The sequence below is a fragment of the Ciconia boyciana genome, chromosome 1 (genome assembly GCF_034638445.1).
Source record: "Ciconia boyciana chromosome 1, ASM3463844v1, whole genome shotgun sequence".
Taxonomy (NCBI): Eukaryota; Metazoa; Chordata; class Aves; order Ciconiiformes; family Ciconiidae; genus Ciconia; species Ciconia boyciana.
This window is the reverse complement of record NC_132934.1, coordinates 219,435,630-219,454,692: the sequence shown is the minus strand read 5'-3', so window position 1 is coordinate 219,454,692 and position 19,063 is coordinate 219,435,630. Positions and strand designations below refer to the sequence as shown.

At 72.6% G+C, this 19,063-nt stretch overlaps 1 protein-coding gene across 1 annotated transcript; it reads left to right on the top strand.

The window, feature by feature from the left end:
• Positions 1-1,402: 1,402 nt before the first annotated feature.
• On the top strand, positions 1,403-15,491 carry INPPL1 (inositol polyphosphate phosphatase like 1). The gene is given in 29 exon segments (XM_072851010.1): positions 1,403-1,553; positions 1,556-1,610; positions 6,085-6,148; positions 6,743-6,893; positions 6,987-7,107; positions 7,182-7,319; positions 7,395-7,485; positions 7,711-7,800; positions 8,056-8,154; positions 8,258-8,408; positions 8,618-8,724; positions 8,972-9,074; positions 9,183-9,379; positions 9,631-9,748; positions 10,850-10,946; positions 11,034-11,172; positions 11,271-11,370; positions 11,445-11,533; positions 11,608-11,689; positions 11,797-11,886; positions 12,017-12,130; positions 12,239-12,327; positions 12,431-12,518; positions 12,627-12,782; positions 12,854-12,938; positions 13,250-13,399; positions 13,484-14,237; positions 14,567-14,694; positions 15,030-15,491. Coding segments are annotated over 29 exon segments (3,840 nt in total). The 5' UTR covers positions 1,403-1,450; the 3' UTR covers positions 15,121-15,491.
• The last annotated feature ends 3,572 nt before the right edge of the window (positions 15,492-19,063 follow it).

Below are 19,063 nucleotides of genomic sequence, written 5' to 3'. Positions count from 1 at the left end.
GGGGGGCAGTGGGACACAGGGGGGGTCTGGTCCTGCTCCTTGGGGGGGTGAAGTGGGACCTCGCCCCCCTTCATCCGTGCCGACCCGCTGGGCCACGTGGCATCGCCTCCCGAACCGCCGCCTCCGGCAAAGCGGGGGGCACGGGGCTCCCCGCCACGGGGACACGGGGACACGGGACCCCCTGGAGACGCCCCAGCGCCTGCGGCGGCTCTCGGAGCCCGGGGGTCACCGGCACCCCGGGGTGCGCAGGGTGGGAGTGGGGACGTGGCGGAGAAAGGGGGGGGGACACCCCCACTGCCACCGCCGCCTGCCCCGGGCTGGGGGACGCGGCTGTCGGGGGGTCCTGCCGGCCCGCGGCCCACCTCGGGGGGCTCAGCCCCGTCCCCACGGGCTCACGCCTCGTGCCCCCGTGGGGTGCCCTCCCCCCGTGGGGTGCCCTCCCGGCGGGGGGGGGCGGGGGGTGCCCGGCTTCAGACAAAGCGGGGTGCAGCCCTCCCGGCCCCGCCGCCGTGGGGGGGTCCCTGGTCCCGGCGCTGCCATTCCCGTGCCAGACCGGGCCATGCCCCCCCCGTCCTTTGAGCCCCCGGCCCCGGTCCTGGCCCCCCTCGCAGCCCGGTGCCCGCTCCTGCCCTCGGCCCCCCCCGGCTCCACGGCCCCGACCCGCCCTTCCCGGTCTCCTCCCGCCGGTGCCACCGCCCGTCCCCCGGTGTCCCCCGTCCCCCGGTGCCACTGCCCGCTCCCCGGTGCTCCCCCGGTGTCCCCGTCCCCCCGGTGTCCCCATCCCCGGTGTCCCCATCCCCCGGTGTCCCCCGGTGCTCCGCCCCCGGTGTCCCTGTCCCCCTGGTGGTCTCCCCCCGGTGCTCCCCCGGTGTCCCCGTCCCCCCGGTGTCCCCATCCCCCGGTGTCCCCATCCCCTGTGTCCCTCGGTGCTCCGCCCCCGGTGCCGCCCGCCCCCGGTGTCCCCGTCCCCTGGTGGTCTCCCCCCCCGATGTCCCCGTCCCCCCGGTGTCCCCATCCCCCGGTGTCCCCATCCCCGGTGTCCCCGGTGCTCCCCCCCCGGTGTCCCCGTCCCCCCGGTGTCCCCATCCCCCGGTGTCCCCATCCCCGGTGTCCCCCGGTGCTCCCCCCCGGTGTCCCCGTCCCCCCGGTGTCCCCATCCCCCGGTGTCCCCATCCCCGGTGTCCCCCGGTGCTCCCCCCCGGTGTCCCCATCCCCCGGTGTCCCCATCCCCGGTGTCCCCCGGTGTCCCCGTCCCCCCGGTGTCCCCATCCCCGGTGTCCCCGGTGCCCCCCGGTGCCGCCGCCCGCTTCCCGGTGCCGCCGCCCGCCCTCCCCGCCCCTCCTCCCTCCTCCCTCCCTCCCCGCCCCGCCCCTCCCTCCCCTCCCTCCTCCGCTGCCCCCGCCCGCCCCAGCGCCGAGCGCGGCCCGCGGCGCGGCCCCGGCGGCGGAGCATGGCGGGCGCGGGGGCGCGGGGGCCGGCGCCGCCGCCCTGGTACCACCGGGACCTGAGCCGGGCCGCGGCCGAGGAGCAGCTGGCGCGGGCCGGGCGGGACGGAGCTTCCTGGTGCGGGACAGCGAGAGCGTGGCGGGGGCCTACGCGCTGTGCCTGCTGTGAGTGCGGCCGGGGGCGGCGGGGGCGCCGGCGGGGACGGGGGGCCGCGGGGGCACCGGCGAGGTACTGGGGGCCGCGGGGGCGGGAACGGGGGCACCGGGGCGGCACCGGAGAGGGGCTTGGGGAGCAGCGGGGGGGGACACACACCGGGGGTCTGGGGAGCACCGGCGAGGTGGCGGGGGCCACGGTGGGCGGCACCGAGGGGGAACGGGGGGCATTGGGGACGGCACCGGAGAGGGGCCGGGGAGCAGCGGGGGACACCGGGGAGTCTGGGGGCACGGGGAGGCAGCGGGGGGCACCGGGGGTGTGGGGAGCACCAGCGAGGTGGCGGGGGGCCACGGTGGGCGGGAACGGGGAGCATCGGGGCGGCACTGGAGGGGGCCGGGGGTCCCGGAGGGGTCTGGGGGCCACAGTGGGTGGCAGCGGGGGGCACCGGGAGGGGCATGGCGGGGGTACCGGGGAGCAGCAGGGGAGCACCGGCGAGGTACCGGGGGCCACGGTGGGGGCAGCGGAGGGGATCCAGGGGAGCAACAGCGGGGTCTGGGGGGAGACTGGTGGGGATCTGGGGGAGACTGGTGGGGTAGCGGGGGGAGCAGCGGCGGACACGGGCGGGGTGTCTGGGGGAGCACCGGGGGGCACCGACACCCAGAGGGCAGCAGGCACGGGGGGGACCCCCCCACCGCCCCGGGGGGCCCCACTGGACACGGGGGTCACCGGCACTGGGAAATGGGCACAGAGGGGCCGGGTGGGCAGTGGGTGCCCACAGCCGCGGGTGGGGGGCCCCAGCCCAGGGGGGCTGCTGGGGGGGACGGCTCTGTGCCCATGGGTCGCGCTGCGGGGCTCGGGGGCTCCTGCGGCAACGCCGGCTGGTGCCAGGCCACGGGTGAGTGCAGACAGCCCGGGGGTCCCCAGGCCGCTGCCACCCCCTGCCCCGTGGCCGTGCCGGCCCTGGGACTGAGTGCGCGGTGACACCGGGACAGCAGCCCGGCCGTCACCGTGCCGCAGAGCCCGGCCGCCCTGCCGTCCCTTGGGCCTCGCCGGCACCTCGGCGTGTTGGCAGCGCGGCTCGGTGCCGTGCCGGGGTGCTCCCGGGACGCGCCGTCGGCTCTGCTCGGGGCTGGCTGCCTGTGCCAGCGCCGGGACCTTGATGTGGTTGCGGGGCAGGCGGTGCGGCGCGGTGGCAAGGGCACCTCGAAATGAGGCTTTTCCGCTCCCCGAGAGCCCGTGGGCGCTGGCAGCCGCTGGCTCCTTATGGCAAATGAGGGAGAACCAGGAGTCCGCCGCGAGCTGGCCTGCCCTGGCCTGGGGCTGTGCCGTGTGCCGTGCCGGTGCAGGGCGTGCAGCCTCTGCGGTGGCACCATCCTCCTTCCCCGCGGCCGGTGGCTCGTGCAAATTCGGTTTCCCGGCCGTGTGGGTGCAGCGTGACTGTGGCCACCAGCTCCGCGCCGTGAAGCCAGGGTGGCCGGCGGCACCAGGGACACAGCACCGGCGGCAGGGCGGGGGCACCTGGGTGGGTGGCAGGGGGCTGCAGCCAGGATCTCGGTGCAGATGCCAGGGCAAGGGGGGGTCCGGCACCGGCGTCTCCCCCGCCTGGCCTGGTGCTGGCGGTGGTAACGTGGCGTCCCCGCCATGGAGCCGGCTCAGAGGCCGGCGTCCTCCTGCGCCGCTGGCCCTGGCAGGCTGCCTGGCCCGGCAGTGGTTTTTCCCGGGGGCTCACCGTCTCCGGCCTCCACCGCCACCTCCATGCCACCGGCCCGGCTGCGGGTGCCGTGTGGCCGCACCAGGGCCTGGGACCCCGCAGCAGGGCAGACCTGGGCCTGGGGATGCCATGGTGGGCGGCTGTGCCGGACCCTGCCATGGTGAGGACCGGTGGGGGTCCCTGCCCGGGCGGTGGGCAGGAGCGTGCCGCGGTCCCACCGAGCAGCCCCCTTGCCGGCGTGGGGGTGGCCGGGGCTGCCGGGCTCGTCGGCAGCGGCCGCAGGGGCCTAAAAATAGCTGCGGGGGCAGGAGGAGGAAAGGGAACTGCGCCGGGATCCCGGCAGCACCGTCTTCCTTTAACCCTCCCGCCGACGCTCTGCGGCCTCCGCCAGGCCGGCCACGGCACGTGGGGGCTTCACCGGAGCAGGCGGTGACGGTGCTGGCATCGCCGGTTGGCGGCTGGTGGGCGATGCCGGTGGGGACCATCCCCGTGCGGTGTGCCCGTCGCCGGGGCGTCTGCACCCCGCTCTCGGCACGCGGCGGAGGAGGGCGGTGGGTGCCCCCTCTTTGGGGGTGCGGGGCGGTCTGCGCTGTGCCGGCCGGGCCGTGGCGGGATGCCGGCTGGCGTGGCAGTGCCGGCGGGGAGCCCCGGCGCTCGCTGGCGGCCACGCTCCCACATAATGGCTCTTTGTGCCGGCAGCCCCGGCGCTCCCCGGCCGCCGGGGATTACTCGCCAAAATAGCAGCCGCGAGCCGTGCGGGGCTGGGCGGGCGGGGGGGCGGCCCCCCAGCACGGCACGCGTGGGGGTCCCCCCCAGCCTCCCACCCCTCCAGTTGGGGTCCCCTTAGGGTCCCCCCCCGGGGTTACCCATAGAGACCCCCCCTGCGCTCCCCCCACCCGGGGTTCCCCCTGTGGGCCCCCCTCTGCCCCCCATTCGGGGTTCCCCATGCGCCCCCCCCATCGCCCCCCGTGGGGTTTCTGCTGTGGAGGCTCCGCCTGTGCTTTAGGGCTTCCCTGGGAGACCCCTTGTGACCCCCCAGCTGGGGGTCTCTGTGTGTGTCCCCCCCGATCCCACCACCTGGGGGCCCCAGACAGAGCCCCCTGACACCAGTTTGGGGTCTTCCATGTTGACACCCCCCCGCCGGATTCCTTTGTGTTGGGGACCCCCAGATCGCTCAGCGGGGTTTCCCTTACCCTCCCCCCGGAGGGTTTTCCCTATGGCCCCCCAGAGAAGGTTCCCGTTCAGCCCCCCCCCCCCAATTAGGGGTTCTCCATGGCCCCCCATGACCCCTGGCTGGGCATCGGGGCACCCAGGAGCAGCCCTGGTGCTGGGGGAGCGGGTGCTGCACCCCGGGGGGGGGGCAGAGATGGGGGGGTCCCCTTTCTGGAGCCCGTCGGGGGATGCTCGCGCCGTGCCCCTGCTCGCTGCGGGGGCTGGAGGGGCAGGGGCAGGGGCCAGGGACCCGGCGCCGTGGGGAGTGGGGTGGCACCAGGGGACCCAGCAATGTGGCAAGTGGGGTGACACCGGGAACCCAGTGCCCTGGGGAGCGGGGTGACACCAGGGGACCTGGCACTGTGGGGAGCAGGGTGGCACCAGGGGACCCGACGCCATGGGGCAAGTGGGGTGGCACCAGGGGACCCAGCAATGTGGCACGTGGGGTGACACCAGGGGACCCGATGCCATGGGGCACGTGGGGTGACACCAGGGGACCCGACGCCATGGGGCAAGTGGGGTGGCACCAGGGGACCCAGCAATGTGGCACGTGGGGTGACACCAGGGGACCCGACGCCATGGCGAGTGGGGTGGCACCAGGGGACCCAGCAATGTGGCATGTGGGGTGACACCAGGGGACCCAACGCCGTAGGGAGCGGGGTGGCACCAGGGGACCCAGCACCGCAGGCCATGGCACCCCCTCCGGGGGCATGGCATGGCGGCAGGGGGACGCTGCCTGGCCCCGGTCCCCCAGCCCTGCGGTGGGGTGCCACCGGGGCAGGGGACACCGCAGCCGAGCTCGGTCCCGCTGACAGGTGGCCCTGGCGCGGTGACAGCCGCCTCTATGTTCACGGTGACCTCCGCGAGCGCCGTGGCCGGGGGCCAGCCCGGGAGCCACCGTCCCTGCCACCGGTACCGGGGCGGGAGGTCTGGCCGTGCCGGGGGTCCCCGGCTCCCGGTGTCCCCCTGCCGCAGAGGGGACGGGGACACGCGCGGGGTCCCGGTCCGGCTCCCTGCGCCCGCTGGCGTCGGCACCCCGTCTCTCAGCGCCGCTCGTCACCCCCTGCCCCGGGATCGCGTCCCCGGTTCCTGTGAGCTTCCATTGAAAAATAAATTGTTTCCTGGCCTCCCGGCTGCCAGCGGCTGCCTGCTCCTGCCGGCGGCGCGGGCAGGGGACGCCCGCTCCGGCGCACGGATGGGCAGCGGGGCCGGGATGGGTGGCATGGCGCGGGGCAGGCTGCAGCACCGCCCGGGGACACGGGGGTGTCGATCGCGGGGTCCCCCTCGGAGCGAGCGGGAGGGGTCAACTCTGGGACCCCCAGCACCCGTCCCGAAGGTATTTTCCTACGGGAGCCGGGCTGAGACCTGGCAGCTCGTTGCACGCCACGGGCAACGGCACTACCGGAGCTCCTCGTCGCGGCTGCTCGTGCCCGGCCGGTGACGCGGGGGTCCCCGCAGGACGGGTGCCCGGTGTCCCCGTGGGGCGTGAGGGGGGGGGTGTGTGCAGGCAGGTGGGGGGACGCCGTCCCCGCCGTTGTCCCCCGCCTGACGTCTGCCCGCAGGTTCCAGAAGCACGTCCACACCTACCGCATCCTGCCCGACGAGGAGGACTTCCTGGCCGTGCAGGTGGGCAGGGACCCCCGCCACACGGGACACGCCCCGGCCCTTCGGGAGCCGGGACCCCCCCACGGGTGGGCTGCGGGAGGTCGGGGTGCCGGGACCCCCCCCCACCACCCCCCCCCAGCTCGCACCCGGCTCCTGCGTGCCCGGCTCTCCGGCACGGCCGGGCGGCTCGGCAAGGCTCGGCCTTGGCCCTGTGCCGTGAGCGTGCCCGGCTCTCCGGCACGGCTGGGCAGTTTGGCAGCGCCCGTCTCGGCTGGCCGGTGCCGCTGGGTATTTTTAGAGCAACAGAAACCCCTTTGTGCCGTCCGGGCAGGAAAAAGCCGCCCCCGGGAGGGAGGAGGCCGAGGGATGGCCGCTGCCTGCTGCCCGCACCCTGCCAGCCCTCCCGGCAGGCAGCCGCGGCATCGCGGCGGGGTGCCGCGTGCACCGGGTCCCGCTCCCCGTGGGGCTCGGCCTTGGGGCTGCGGGGTCGGCCCCCCCCCCCCGTCCTGCGCGGGGGGTACCCCTGCCCGGTGGGGTCCCTGCCCGGTGGGGATCCCTGCCCGGGGGGTGACGGTGCCCCGGCCGCGGGCGGTGACGGTGCCCGTGTCCCCGCAGACGTCGCAGGGGGTGCAGGTGAGACGGTTCAAGACGCTGAGCGAGCTGATCGCCCTGTACCTGCAGCCCAACCAGGGGCTGGTCTGCACCCTCCTCTTCCCCGTCGAGAGGGAGAAGGAGAAGGAGACGGCGGAGGACAGGGACTACTCGGGTACGGCAGGGCCGCCCGGGCGGCCGGCTGGGCTCCCGGGACCCCCGGTGCCCACAGGGGCCGTGACCGACCCCCCGCGTCGCCCCGTTGCAGATGGAGAGGACGAAAAGCCGCCGCTGCCGCCGCGCTCCGGCTCCACCAGCTTCTCCGGCACCTCGGCGGGGCTCAGCCCCACCGGCCCGGGGCCGGCCGTGCCGGAGGGGCCGGCGGAGAGGTGAGGGTCTGCGCCCCTGCCCGTCCCCTGCCCGTCCCTGCCGGCTCCTCACCCTCCGTGCTCCCTCCCGGCAGCACCAACGGCCTGAGCAGCATCTCCCACGAGTACCTGAAGGGCAGCTACACGCTGGACCTGGAGGCGGTGAAAGGGGGGGCCAGCAGCCTCCCCCACCTCAACAAGACCCTCGTCACCTCCTGCAAACGGCTACACAGGTGGGTGCCGGCCACCGGGCCGGAGGGCCGGCCGGCCGTGCCGCAAGCTGAGCCCGCTCCTCTCGCCCTCCCCAGCGAGGTGGACAAGGTGCTGGCGGGGCTGGAGATCCTCTCCAAGGTGTTTGACCAGCAGAGCTCCCCCATGGTCTCCAAGATCCTGCAGCAGGTGAGGGGGACGCGGGGGTGCCAAACCCCCCGGGGGCCGGGCCCCCCACGGCACCGTCCACGGGGACGCGCGGGCGGTGGGAAAGCCAGCGGAGAAACCCCCACCCCTCCCGCCCTTGTGCCGGGGGTGCGGGGGGGGGGGGGTCGTGCCCCGCCGGGGGGCTGGGGTGGATCCGGGGGTCCCGTCCCGGTGCCGGCGCTGGCCGTGACGTGCCGGGGGTTGCAGACGGCAGGGCAGAGCGGGGAGCAGGAGCTGGAGAGCCTGGTGCTGAAGCTCTCCGTGCTGAAGGATTTCCTCTCCGGCATCGAGAAGAAGGTGAGGCCGCGGGTGCCGGGCTGGGGGTCCCGTGGCAGGGGTCTGCGCCGGCTCCTGCCGGGGCCAAAACGAGCCGCCTGGGTGGCACAGAGGGGACCCCATGGGTGGGGGGGGCTGTGGGTGCTGATGGAGCTGGTGGGGCTGGGGGGCACTGGTGGGGCTGGGGGGCACTGGTGGGGCTGGGGGCACTGGTGGGGCTGGGGGCCGCGGTGCCCGGTGCTCGGCTGATGCCACCGGTGCCGCCGGCTCTGCCAGGCGCTGAAAGCCCTGCAGGAGATGAGCTCGGCCGCCCCCGCCGCCCCCGCCCAGCCCCTCTCCCGCAAGGCCAAGAGCATCCCGGTGCAGACCTTCGAGGTGAGTCCCGGCCCCCCGCCCCGCGGCAGAAGGGTCCCCGGCGGGGATTTGGGTGTCCCCGTGTCCCCCGTCCCCCGCCGCAGCACCCGGTGTCCCGCGGCAGGTGAAGCTGGACGTCACCCTGGGGGACCTGACCAAGATCGGGAAGTCGCAGAAGTACACGCTGAGCGTGGACGTGGAGGGGGGGAAGCTGGTGGTGCTGAAGAAGCAGAAGGACTCCCAGGAGGACTGGAACACCTTCACCCACGACAAGAGTGAGTGGGGAGGGGGGGACGCGGGGGGGTCCCTGCGCCCCGGGGGCTGACTTTGCGCTGGAACGGAGGGGGAGCGTCCCTGTGGGGCTCGGGGGTGGGAGCAGCTGGGTGTCCCCATGCCCTGGGCGTCCCCCAGACCCCAAGCTGGGGGGGGCATACGGAGCCCAGCGTTGTCGTCCCCCTCCCAACCTCTCCCCGCTCTCCCCCAGTCCGGCAGCTGATCAAGTCGCAGCGGGTGCAGAACAAACTGGGCATCGTTTTCGAGAAGGAAAAGGATAAAACGCAACGCAAGGACTTCGTTTTCGTCAGCGCCCGGGTGGGTCGCGCTCTGGGGTGTGTGTGTCCCCCCCCTCGTAGGGATTTGGGGGGGTGGGATTTAAGCCCTGCTCCCCCACGGGGGTGGGTGCTGGGTGCCCACTGCCTGGGGGATGTCCCCGGGGGGGTCCCTGCCCGGTCCCCCCGTGCCGGGGAGGTGTCGGGTTTGGCTGAGCCGAGTCGGGGGGGCCGTGGGGAGCCCCTCTGCCCCCGCTCACCGCTGCCTGCCCCCCCCCCCCCCCCCCCAGAAGCGAGAGGCTTTCTGCCAGCTCCTGCAGCTGATGAAGAACAAGCATTCCCACCAGGACGAGCCCGACATGATCTCCGTCTTCATCGGCACCTGGAACATGGGTGAGCGGCGCCGGGGGGGTCCCGCTGCGGGGCCGGGGGGGGGCTGAGCCCTGGGGTCCCCCCCTGACTGTGCCGCCCCCCCCCCTCCCCTTCCCTTCCCCGCCGCAGGCAGCGTCCCCCCGCCCAAGAGCATCACGTCGTGGTTCACCTCCAAGGGTTTGGGGAAGACGCTGGACGAGGTGACGGTCGCCATCCCCCACGACATCTACGTCTTCGGCACCCAGGAGAATTCCCTGGGCGACAAGGAGTGGGTGGATTTCCTCCGCGCCGTGCTGAAGGACTTCACGGAGGTCGAGTACCGCCCGGTAGGAACCTGGGGGTCCCGGCGGCCACGGGACGCAGGCACCGCCGGGTGACGGAGCTGGGTGACGCTCGGTGGCCCTCCGGCTCTGCCGACGCCGGCTGTTTTGGGGTGGTCTCTTTGGTGGGAGAGGCCGGGGGGGAAGGAGCAACGAGCCCCCCCCCGTGGGTGCGCCCACGGGACAGGGACCCCCCCCCCCGCTCCCCGGTGCATCCCGGCGGAGGCGGGGGTCTCACGGTGGCCCCGGGCCCGCAGGTGGCCATGCAGTCCCTGTGGAACATCAAGGTGGTGGTGCTGGTGAAGCCGGAGCACGAGAACCGCATCAGCCACGTCAGCACCTCCAGCGTCAAGACGGGGATCGCCAACACCCTGGGTGGGCGCCGCGGGGACGGGGACGGGCGCTGCGCCGGGGGCACGTGCGTGTTGCAGGGGGAGGGCATGGCATGGGGAGGGGGCCTGGGGCACACGCGTGGCACAAGGAGGGGTCTGGGCATGTGCGTGTTGCACGGGGAGGGGTCTTCACGTGTGTGCGTCGCACGAGGAGGGGTCCCCGCGTGTGTGTGTTGCACGAGGAGGGCTCTGGGCATGTGTGCGTTGCACGGGGAGGGGTCTTCACGTGTGTGCGTTGCACGAGGAGGGGTCCCCACGTGTGTGCGTCGCACGAGGAGGGGTCCCCGCATGTGTGTGTTGCACGAGGAGGGCTCTGGGCACGTGTGCATTGCACGGGGAGGGGTCTTCACGTGTGTGCGTTGCACGGGGAGGGGTCTGGGTGCATGTGCGTTGCACGGGGAGGGGTCTGGGCACGTGTGTGTTGCACGAGGAGGGGTCCCCGCGTGTGTGTGTTGCACGAGGAGGGCTCTGGGCATGTGTGCGTTGCACGAGGAGGGGTCTGGGCATGTGTGCGTTGCACGAGGAGGGGTCCCCACGTGTGTGCGTTGCACGAGGAGGGCTCTGGGCACGTGTGCATTGCACGGGGAGGGGTCTTCACGTGTGTGCGTTGCACGGGGAGGGGTCTGGGCGCGTGTGCATTGCACGAGGAGGGCTCTGGGCACGTGTGCGTTGCACAGGGAGGGGTCTGGGCGCATGTGTGTTGCACAGGAAGGGCTCTGGGCATGTGTGCGTTGCACGAGGAGGGGTCCCCGCGTGTGTGTGTTGCACGAGGAGGGCTCTGGGCACGTGTGTGTGGCACGGGGAGGGGTCTTCACGTGTGTGCGTTGCACAGGGAGGGGTCTGGGTGCATGTGCGTTGCACGAGGAGGGGTCTGGGCGCGTGTGCGTTGCACGGGGAGGGCTCTGGGTGCCTGGGCACCGCGTGCCGGGAGCCTGGGCACCGCGCAGTCTGGGGTGGAGCCTGTGCCCTGTCACCAGGGCTTAGGGACAGCTGGGTCCCTGTCCCCCGGGGGGGGACAACCTGTGGGTGCCGGGGCAGCCGCCCACCGGGGCCTGATCCTGCCACCGCCCCCGCGTCCCTGCAGGGAACAAGGGAGCCGTGGGCGTCTCCTTCATGTTCAACGGCACGTCCTTCGGCTTCGTCAACTGCCACCTCACCTCTGGCAACGAGAAGACGGCACGGTGAGCACCCGCACACCAGGACGGGCCTCGTCCTGCCCCAGGGCTGTGACACCCCCGTCCCCGTGTGTCCCCCCCACCCCCGAGCAGGAGGAACCAGAACTACCTGGACATCCTGCGCCTGCTCTCGCTGGGGGACAAGCAGCTGAGCTCCTTCGACATCTCCCTCCGCTTCACCCACCTCTTCTGGTTCGGGGACCTCAATTATCGCCTGGACATGGACATCCAGGTGGGGAGAAGGGTGGCGGTGGGGTGGGGGGGTGCTGTCGGTGCCGTGTCCGTCCGTCCCCCCGACCCGGGCCCCGTGCCAGCCCCTCTGTCCCGCAGGAGATCCTCAACTACATCGGCCGCAAGGAGCTGGAGCCGCTGCTCAAGGTGGATCAGCTCAACCTGGAGAAGGAGAAGCACAAAGTCTTCCTGCGCTTCGGTGAGGGCTGGGGGGGGCTCTGGGGGGAAGCCCCCGCTGCCGGGACCCCCCTGACCCCCCCGCTGTGGGTGCAGGCGAGGAGGAGATCACCTTCCCCCCCACCTACCGCTACGAGCGGGGCTCCCGGGACACCTACGTCTGGCACAAGCAGAAGCCCACGGGGGTAAGTATTGGGGTGGGTGGGGGTCGGGGGGGGGGACACAGCCCAGCCTGATACCCCCTCCCCGCCCCTGCCAGGTCCGCACCAACGTGCCGTCCTGGTGCGACCGCATCCTCTGGAAGTCCTACCCCGAGACGCACATCAACTGCAACGCTTACGGTGAGCTGCGTGTGTCCCCCCCGGGACATCACGTGTGTGTCCCCCCCCCGGGACACCGTTGTCCCCCCCCCCACCTGACACCCCCTCCCCATCCCGGCTGGCCGCAGGGTGCACGGACGACATCGTCACCAGCGACCACTCGCCCGTCTTCGGCTCCTTCGAGGTGGGGGTGACGTCCCAGTTCGTCTCCAAAAAAGGTGCCTGTGCCAAAGGGGACACCCCGCTCCCCTCCCTGCGGGTCCCACCCCTCCCTCAAGAGTTGGGGGGGGGGGTTGGAAAATTGCCGGGGGCGGGGGGGGGGTCCCGACACCTCGCCTCTCCCTGGAGGGCTCTCCAAGTCCTCCGAGCAGGCGTACATCGAGTTCGAGAGCATCGAGGCCATCGTGAAGACGGCCAGCCGCACCAAGTTCTTCATCGAGTTTTATTCCACCTGCCTGGAAGGTGAGGGGCCGGTTCGGCGGCGGGGGTCTGCCGGGGAGGGGCTCGGCACGGTCGGTCCCCGGGGGGCTGACGGGGGGCCGTGCCGTGTCGTGGTCGTCCCCACCGCAGAGTTCAAGAAGAGCTTCGAGAACGACAGCCAGAGCAGCGACAACATCAACTTCCTCAAGGTGCAGTGGTCGTCCCGGCAGCTGCCCACGGTGAGGAGGGGCCGGGGCCGGGCAGGGCTGGCGCTGGGTGGGGAGGGGATGCTGCTGGCAGGGAGACCCCCCCCAGTGCCAGCGTCCCGTCCCTTGCCCGCAGCTGAAGCCCATCCTCTCCGAGATCGAGTACCTGCAGGACCAGCACCTCCTGCTCACCGTCAAATCCCTCGACGGCTACGAGTCCTACGGTGAGTGCCCGCGCCGGCTCCCCGGCACCGCGCCGTCCTCCTGGGGCGGGGGGGGGTCCCTCCCTTGGGGATGCGGACCCCCGATCCCCCCGCCGCTGCCGTCCCCAGGGGAGTGCGTCATCGCCCTGAAGTCCATGATCGGCAGCACGGCACAGCAGTTCCTCACCTACCTGTCGCACCGGGGCGAGGAGACGGGCAACATCCGCGGCTCCATGAAGGTCCGGGTGCCTGCCGAGCGCTTGGGCACCCGTGAGAGGCTCTACGGTGAGGACCCCCACCCCGGGGGGGGACGGCGGGGATGGGACCCCCCCCGCTGAGCCGCTGTCCCCTGGCAGAGTGGATCAGCATCGATAAGGACGAGACGGCGGCTGGCAAAGGGAAGGCGCCGCTGGGTGCCAGAGCCAACCAGGACTATGCCAAGTACGGGGGCCGGGGCTCGGCGGGGTGGGGTGGGGGAGCACCAGTGGCCCCCGGCTGGGGGTCCTGGGGGGGGCCGGGGGGGCTGAAGCACCCCCGCGGTGCCACAGGAGCAGAGGTATCGCTCCGAGCATCCCTCCGGCATGGCGTATGTGACGTGGCTGGGGACAGTCCCGGTGCTGGCTCTGTGCCGCGGGGTCAGGGCCCGGGGGGCTCGGTGCCTCCGAGAGTGGCGCTGGCCCCACGCTGGGGGTCTGAGCCCCGTCCCGGGGTGGCCGAGCCCCATGGGGCACCCGACACCTCTTGTCGCCCAGGTCGGCAGGGCGGAAGCCCACCGGTGCCGAGCCGCCCGCCACCGCCCCGGCGAAGCTCCCGGAGGAGCCCGAGAAGGGCAGCGCCGCCCCGGCCCCCCGGCCCCCCGCCCCGCCCCGCGGCACCACCAGGGACGAGGCCGCCCCGAGCCGGTGAGAGGGGGCGGGCAGGGCCGGGGGGACGCCCGCCGGCCCCCCCCGCACCCAGGGGTGCCACGCTCACCCCTGTGCCCGCAGGTCCAAGGCGGAGGCGATGCCGGAGCCGGCGGGGGGGCCGCTGAAGAACAGCTTCAACAACCCGGCGTACTACGTGCTGGAGGGGGTCCCGCACCAGCTCCTGGCGCCCGGGGACCCCGGCAAACCCCCTGCCCCCAAGGCCAAGGTGCAGCTGGCAGTGCCGGAGCGACGCCGGCACCCCTCGGCCGGGCAGCCGCCGGCGTGCCGCGGTGAGGAGAGCTCCTCGGACGAGGACGCCGGCACCCTCAACCTGCCGCCACCGGATTTCCCCCCGCCGCCGCTGCCGCGGGAGCTGGAGCTGCCCCCCAGCCCCTTCTACGGCAGTGCCAAGGAGCTGCCGGTGCCCACCGGCCGCGAGGAGCCCAAACCGCGGCCGGCCGCCGGCAGTGCCGCCTTTGGCGAGTCCCCCCCGCCCAAGCTGCACCCCCGGCCCCCGGCGTCCGTCGGGGCCGGCTTTGGGCTGGAGGGGCCCGGCGGGACCCCCGCTGCCGGGGGGCTGCCCGCACCCGGGGGGCTGCCCGCGGCGGGGGGGCTGCTGGACGACCGCTCCTGCTCGGTGCTGCAGATGGCCAAGACGCTGAGCGAGGTGGACTACGCCGGCGGGAAGGGGCGAGCGGCCCCCCCCCCACCGCTGCTGGCCAAGGGGGGGCGGTTGGAGCTGCCCCCCCGCTGCCTGCACCCCGACTACGGCCGCCCCCTTGCCTTCCCCCCCCACTCCATCCGGGAGAGCATCCAGGAGGACCTGGCTGAGGAGGTGGGTGTTTGGGGTGGGGGGGGGTGTCAGGGTGCTGGGACCCCCGGCACCCTCCATCAGGGGGTGCAGCGATGCTTCGGGCTGCGTCGGGGCGTGGGGCTGTGCCGCTGTGGGGCAGAGCCGGGGGGCACGGGCACCCATCCTGCCTCAGCCCCCCGCCTCTGGGGCCAGGGGCTGCCCGCACCCCCTGCCCCGAGGAGCAGCCGGGATGGGGCAGGGGGGTCTGGGCATGGCCCCCAGCACCGGGAGGAGCCCCCCCCGTGGTGGTCCCAGCCCGGAGTGCGGGGCGGGGGCGACGCAGGGCCGACGGTGCGGGTGCTGCCGCGCAGGCGCTGTGCCAGGCGGGCCGTGGCGTGGGCGCCGTGCCCGGCGTGGGCGAGTGGCTGCGGGCGCTGGGGCTGGAGCGGTACGAGGAGGGGCTGGTGCGCAACGGCTGGGACGACCTGGAGTTCCTCAGGTGAGCGGCCCCCCCCGGGGCGGTGGGGGGGACCCCAACCCACCCCGGGGTCTACGTCCTCCCTTGGGGGTGGGGGGGGCACCCTGCCGTGGGGAGACCCCCTGCCGTGGGGAGACCCCCGCTGCCGTGGGGAGACCCCCTGCCGTGGGGAGACCCCCGGGGGGGGGGCGGGAGGGCTGCCCTGGGGGTCCCCGCTGAGCGGGAGGCTGGGGAGGAGGCTGAGTGGGCACCCAGCAACCCCCGCAGGGGCTCCTGCGCCCACGGAACGGGGTCCCCCCCGGGGCTGGGGGACCCCCCCAGGGGCGGCGAGCCCCACGCCTGCACCCCCTCCCCAGCGACATCACGGAGGAGGACCTGGAGGAGGCCGGCGTGCTGGACCCCGGCCACAAGCGCGTCCTCCTGGAGAGCCTCCAGCTCCGCAAGTAGCCGCGGCCCTCCATCCCGCGGTTGCAAATCCCGCATCCCGCGGCCGAGCATCCCGGATCCCGCGGTTGCAAATCCCGGATCCTGTGGCCGCGCGTCCCGGATCCCGTGGTTGCAAATCCCGGATCCCGCGGTTGCAAATCCCGCGTCCCGCGGCCGAGCATCCCGGATCCCGCATCCCGCGGTTGCAAATCCCGCATCCCGCGGCCGCGCATCCCGCATCCGTGCGTCCCGCCATCACCAGCAGCAGCCGGCACCAGCAGCCGGTGGGAGCACCGGGACCCCCGCGGCCGCCACCCCTGGGTGCTGGGTAATGGTGGGGTGGGGGGGATTGGGGGGCAGGGGGCGGCGGGTCCTGGTCAGACAATTTCAGGGGGGTCCTGCCAGTGGGGCCTCCCCTCGTTTAAGTTATTTATTTATTGAGAGAAGGGACGAGCGTTTGACTCGTGGCGGGGGGTCTTGCAGGCGGGGGAGGTTTTTGGGGTGAACCCCGGGGATCTCTGGCTCCCACTGCGGCCCCTCACAGCCGGGGAGGAGGAGGAGGAGGAGGAGGAGGAGGAGGAGGAGGAGGAGGAGGAGGAGGCTCTGAGCAGTCATGTTTCAACCCAAGTGCCTTCATGGTGCCCGGCCGGTGCTGGGATGGGATGGGATGGGATGGGATGGGATGGGATGGGATGGGATGGGGGGGCTCTGCCAGCCCCTGCGGACGACACTGGGCAGAGCTCGGGGTGCCCGTCCCCACCCTGGGGGTCCCCTCCCCCCCCAGGGGTCCCTGCTCAGGTTGTGGATCAGTGCCTTCACCCAGCCCCCCCCTCCCCCAGTGCCTCCGGGGTGTCCCACCCCCTCCCAGTTTACCCAGTAGGTACTTGCTGGATCCGTCCCCTCCCGGGGGCTGCGTCACCCTCGGTGGCAGCGGGGCTGGCACCCAGGTTCCCCCGTGGGTGCTCAGCCGGGTCCCCCCACGGGTGCTCAACCCCCCCCTCACCAAGTGCCCTTCCAGGGGGGTCCCCGGGGCGGGGGTCCCCCAGCCGTGCCTTCCGCCCCCTTCCCCCGGGGTGACCCCCGGGCTCTCCCCGTCCCCGTGGGCTGCGGCCCAGGGGTGGCGGAGGGGCGATGCCCACCCCCTGGCCTGGCTCCTCGTCCCCCCCCGCCCCCCCGTCCAGGCCCCACCGCCCCGGCCGAGATGAAGGATGGGCCGGACCCCCACCGGCAGCCCCCCGCCCCCCGCGTTGGCTAACGGGGCGTTCGGTGTGAACCCCGTCCTGCCGAAGCCGCCGTCGGGTCGTGCTCCGCGCGCCGGCGGGTTCTGTAAAATCCTGCGCTGGTTTGTGGGTGTGCAACGCCGTCGTCATTGCGGGCTCTGGGCGCGCGCCGGGGGGCGGGGGCGGGATGAGGAACCAGGTCCCACCATGGCCTGGGACCCTCTGGGCTGGCCATACTGGTCCCAGCATGGTCTGGGTCCCTTCAGGCTGGCCATACTGGTCCCAGCATAATCTAGGACCCTCCGGGCTGGCCATACTGGTCCCAGCATAATCCGGGTCCCTTCAGGCTGGCCATACTGGTCCCAGCATAATCTGGGTCCCTCCAGGCTGGCCATACTGGTCCCAGCATAATCCGGGACCCTCCGGGCTGGCCATACTGGTCCCAGCATAATCTGGGACCCTCCAGGCTGGCCATACTGGTCCCAGCATAATCCGGGACCCTCCGGGCTGGCCATACTGGTCCCAGCATAATCCGAGTCCCTTCAGGCTGGCCATACTGGTCCCAGCATAATCCGGGACCCTCTGGGCTGGCCATACTGGTCCCACCATGGCCTGGGACCCTCCGGGCTGGCCATACTGGTTCCAGCATAATCCGGGACCCTCCAGGCTGGCCATACTGGTTCCAGCATAATCCGGGACCCTCCAGGCTGGCCATACTGGTCCCAGCACGGTCTGGGTCCCTTCAGGCTGGCCATACTGGTCCCAGCATAATCCAGGACCCTCCAGGCTGGCCATGCTGGTCCCACCATGACCTGGGACCCTCCGGGCTGGCCATACTGGTCCCAGCATAATCCGGGACCCTCCGGGCTGGCCATACTGGTCCCAGCATAATCTGGGACCCTCCAGGCTGGCCATACTGGTCCCAGCATAATCTGGGACCCTCCAGGCTGGCCATACTGGTCCCAGCATAATCCGGGACCCTCCGGGCTGGCCATACTGGTCCCAGCATAATCCGAGTCCCTTCAGGCTGGCCATACTGGTCCCAGCATGGTCTTGGTCCCTTCAGGCTGGCCATACTGGTCCCAGCATAATCTGGGTCCCTCCAGGCTGGCCATACTGGTCCCAGCATAATCCAGGACCCTCCAGGCTGGCCATACTGGTCCCAGCATAATCCAGGACCCTCCAGGCTGGCCATACTGGTCCCACCATGACCTGGGACCCTTCGGGCTGGCCATACTGGTCCCAGCATAATCTAGGACCCTCTGGGCTGGCCATACTGGTCCCAGCATAATCCGGGACCCTCCGGGCTGGCCATACTGGTTCCAGCATAATCCGGGACCCTCCGGGCTGGCCATACTGGTCCCAGCATAATCTGGGACCCTCCGGGCTGGCCATACTGGTCCCAGCATAATCCGGGACCCTCTGGGCTGGCCATACTGGTCCCAGCATAATCCGGGACCCTCTGGGCTGGCCATACTGGTCCCAGCATAATCCGGGACCCTCCGGGCTGACCATACTGGTCCCAGCATAATCCGGGACCCTCCGGGCTGGCCATACTGGTCCCAGCATAATCCAGGACCCTCCGGGCTGACCATACTGGTCCCAGCATAATCCGGGACCCTCCGGGCTGACCATACTGGTCCCAACATAATCCGGGACCCTCTGGGCTGGCCATACTGGTCCCAGCATAATCCGGGACCCTCCGGGCTGACCATACTGGTCCCAGCATAATCCGGGACCTTCCGGGCTGGCCATACTGGTCCCAGCATAATCCGGGACCCTCTGGGCTGGCCATACTGGTCCCAGCATAATCCGGGACCCTCCGGGCTGGCCATACTGGTCCCAGCATAATCTGGGTCCCTCCAGGCTGGCCATACTGGTCCCACCATGACCTGGGACTCTCTGGGCTGGTCATACTGGTCCCAGCATGGCCTGGGATCCTCCGGGCTGGCCATACTGGTCCCAGCATAATCCGGGACCCTCCGGGCTGGCCATACTGGTCCCAGCATAATCTGGGTCCCTCCAGGCTGGCCATACTGGTCCCACCATGACCTGGGACTCTCTGGGCTGGCCATACTGGTCCCAGCATGGCCTGGGACCCTCCGGGCTGGCCATACTGGTCCCAGCATAATCGAGGATTCTCTGGGCTGGCCATACTGGTCCCAGCACGGTGGAGACCTGGTCCCCTGTCCCCTCCCCAAGGAGCGGGGCCGTGTGGGGACACTTCTGCTGCCCTGTTTGGAAGAGCCCCCATCCCCGCCCCCCTGCCCAGTGTCCCCAGTGCACAGACCCCCCCCATCCCCGTCCCCCCCCCCAGACCCCAACCCAGCAGCGCAGCCCTGCACCGAGCACACTGTGCCAGCACCCTGCCTGCACACCCTGCCTGTACTGCCTGCACGCCCTGCCTGCACACCCTGCCTGTACTGCCTGCACACCCTGCCTGCACACCCTGCCTGCACACCCTGAGCACCCTGCCTGCACACCCTGCCTGCACACCCTGCCTGTACTGCCTGCACACCCTGCCTGTACTGCCTGCACACCCTGCCTGCACACCCTGCCTGTACTGCCTGCACACCCTGCCTGCACACCCTGCCTGCACACCCTGAGCACCCTGCCTGCACACCCTGCCTGCACACCCTGCCTGTACTGCCTGCACACCCTGCCTGTACTGCCTGCACGCCCTGCCTGCACACCCTGCCTGTACTGCCTGCACACCCTGCCTGCACACCCTGCCTGCACACCCT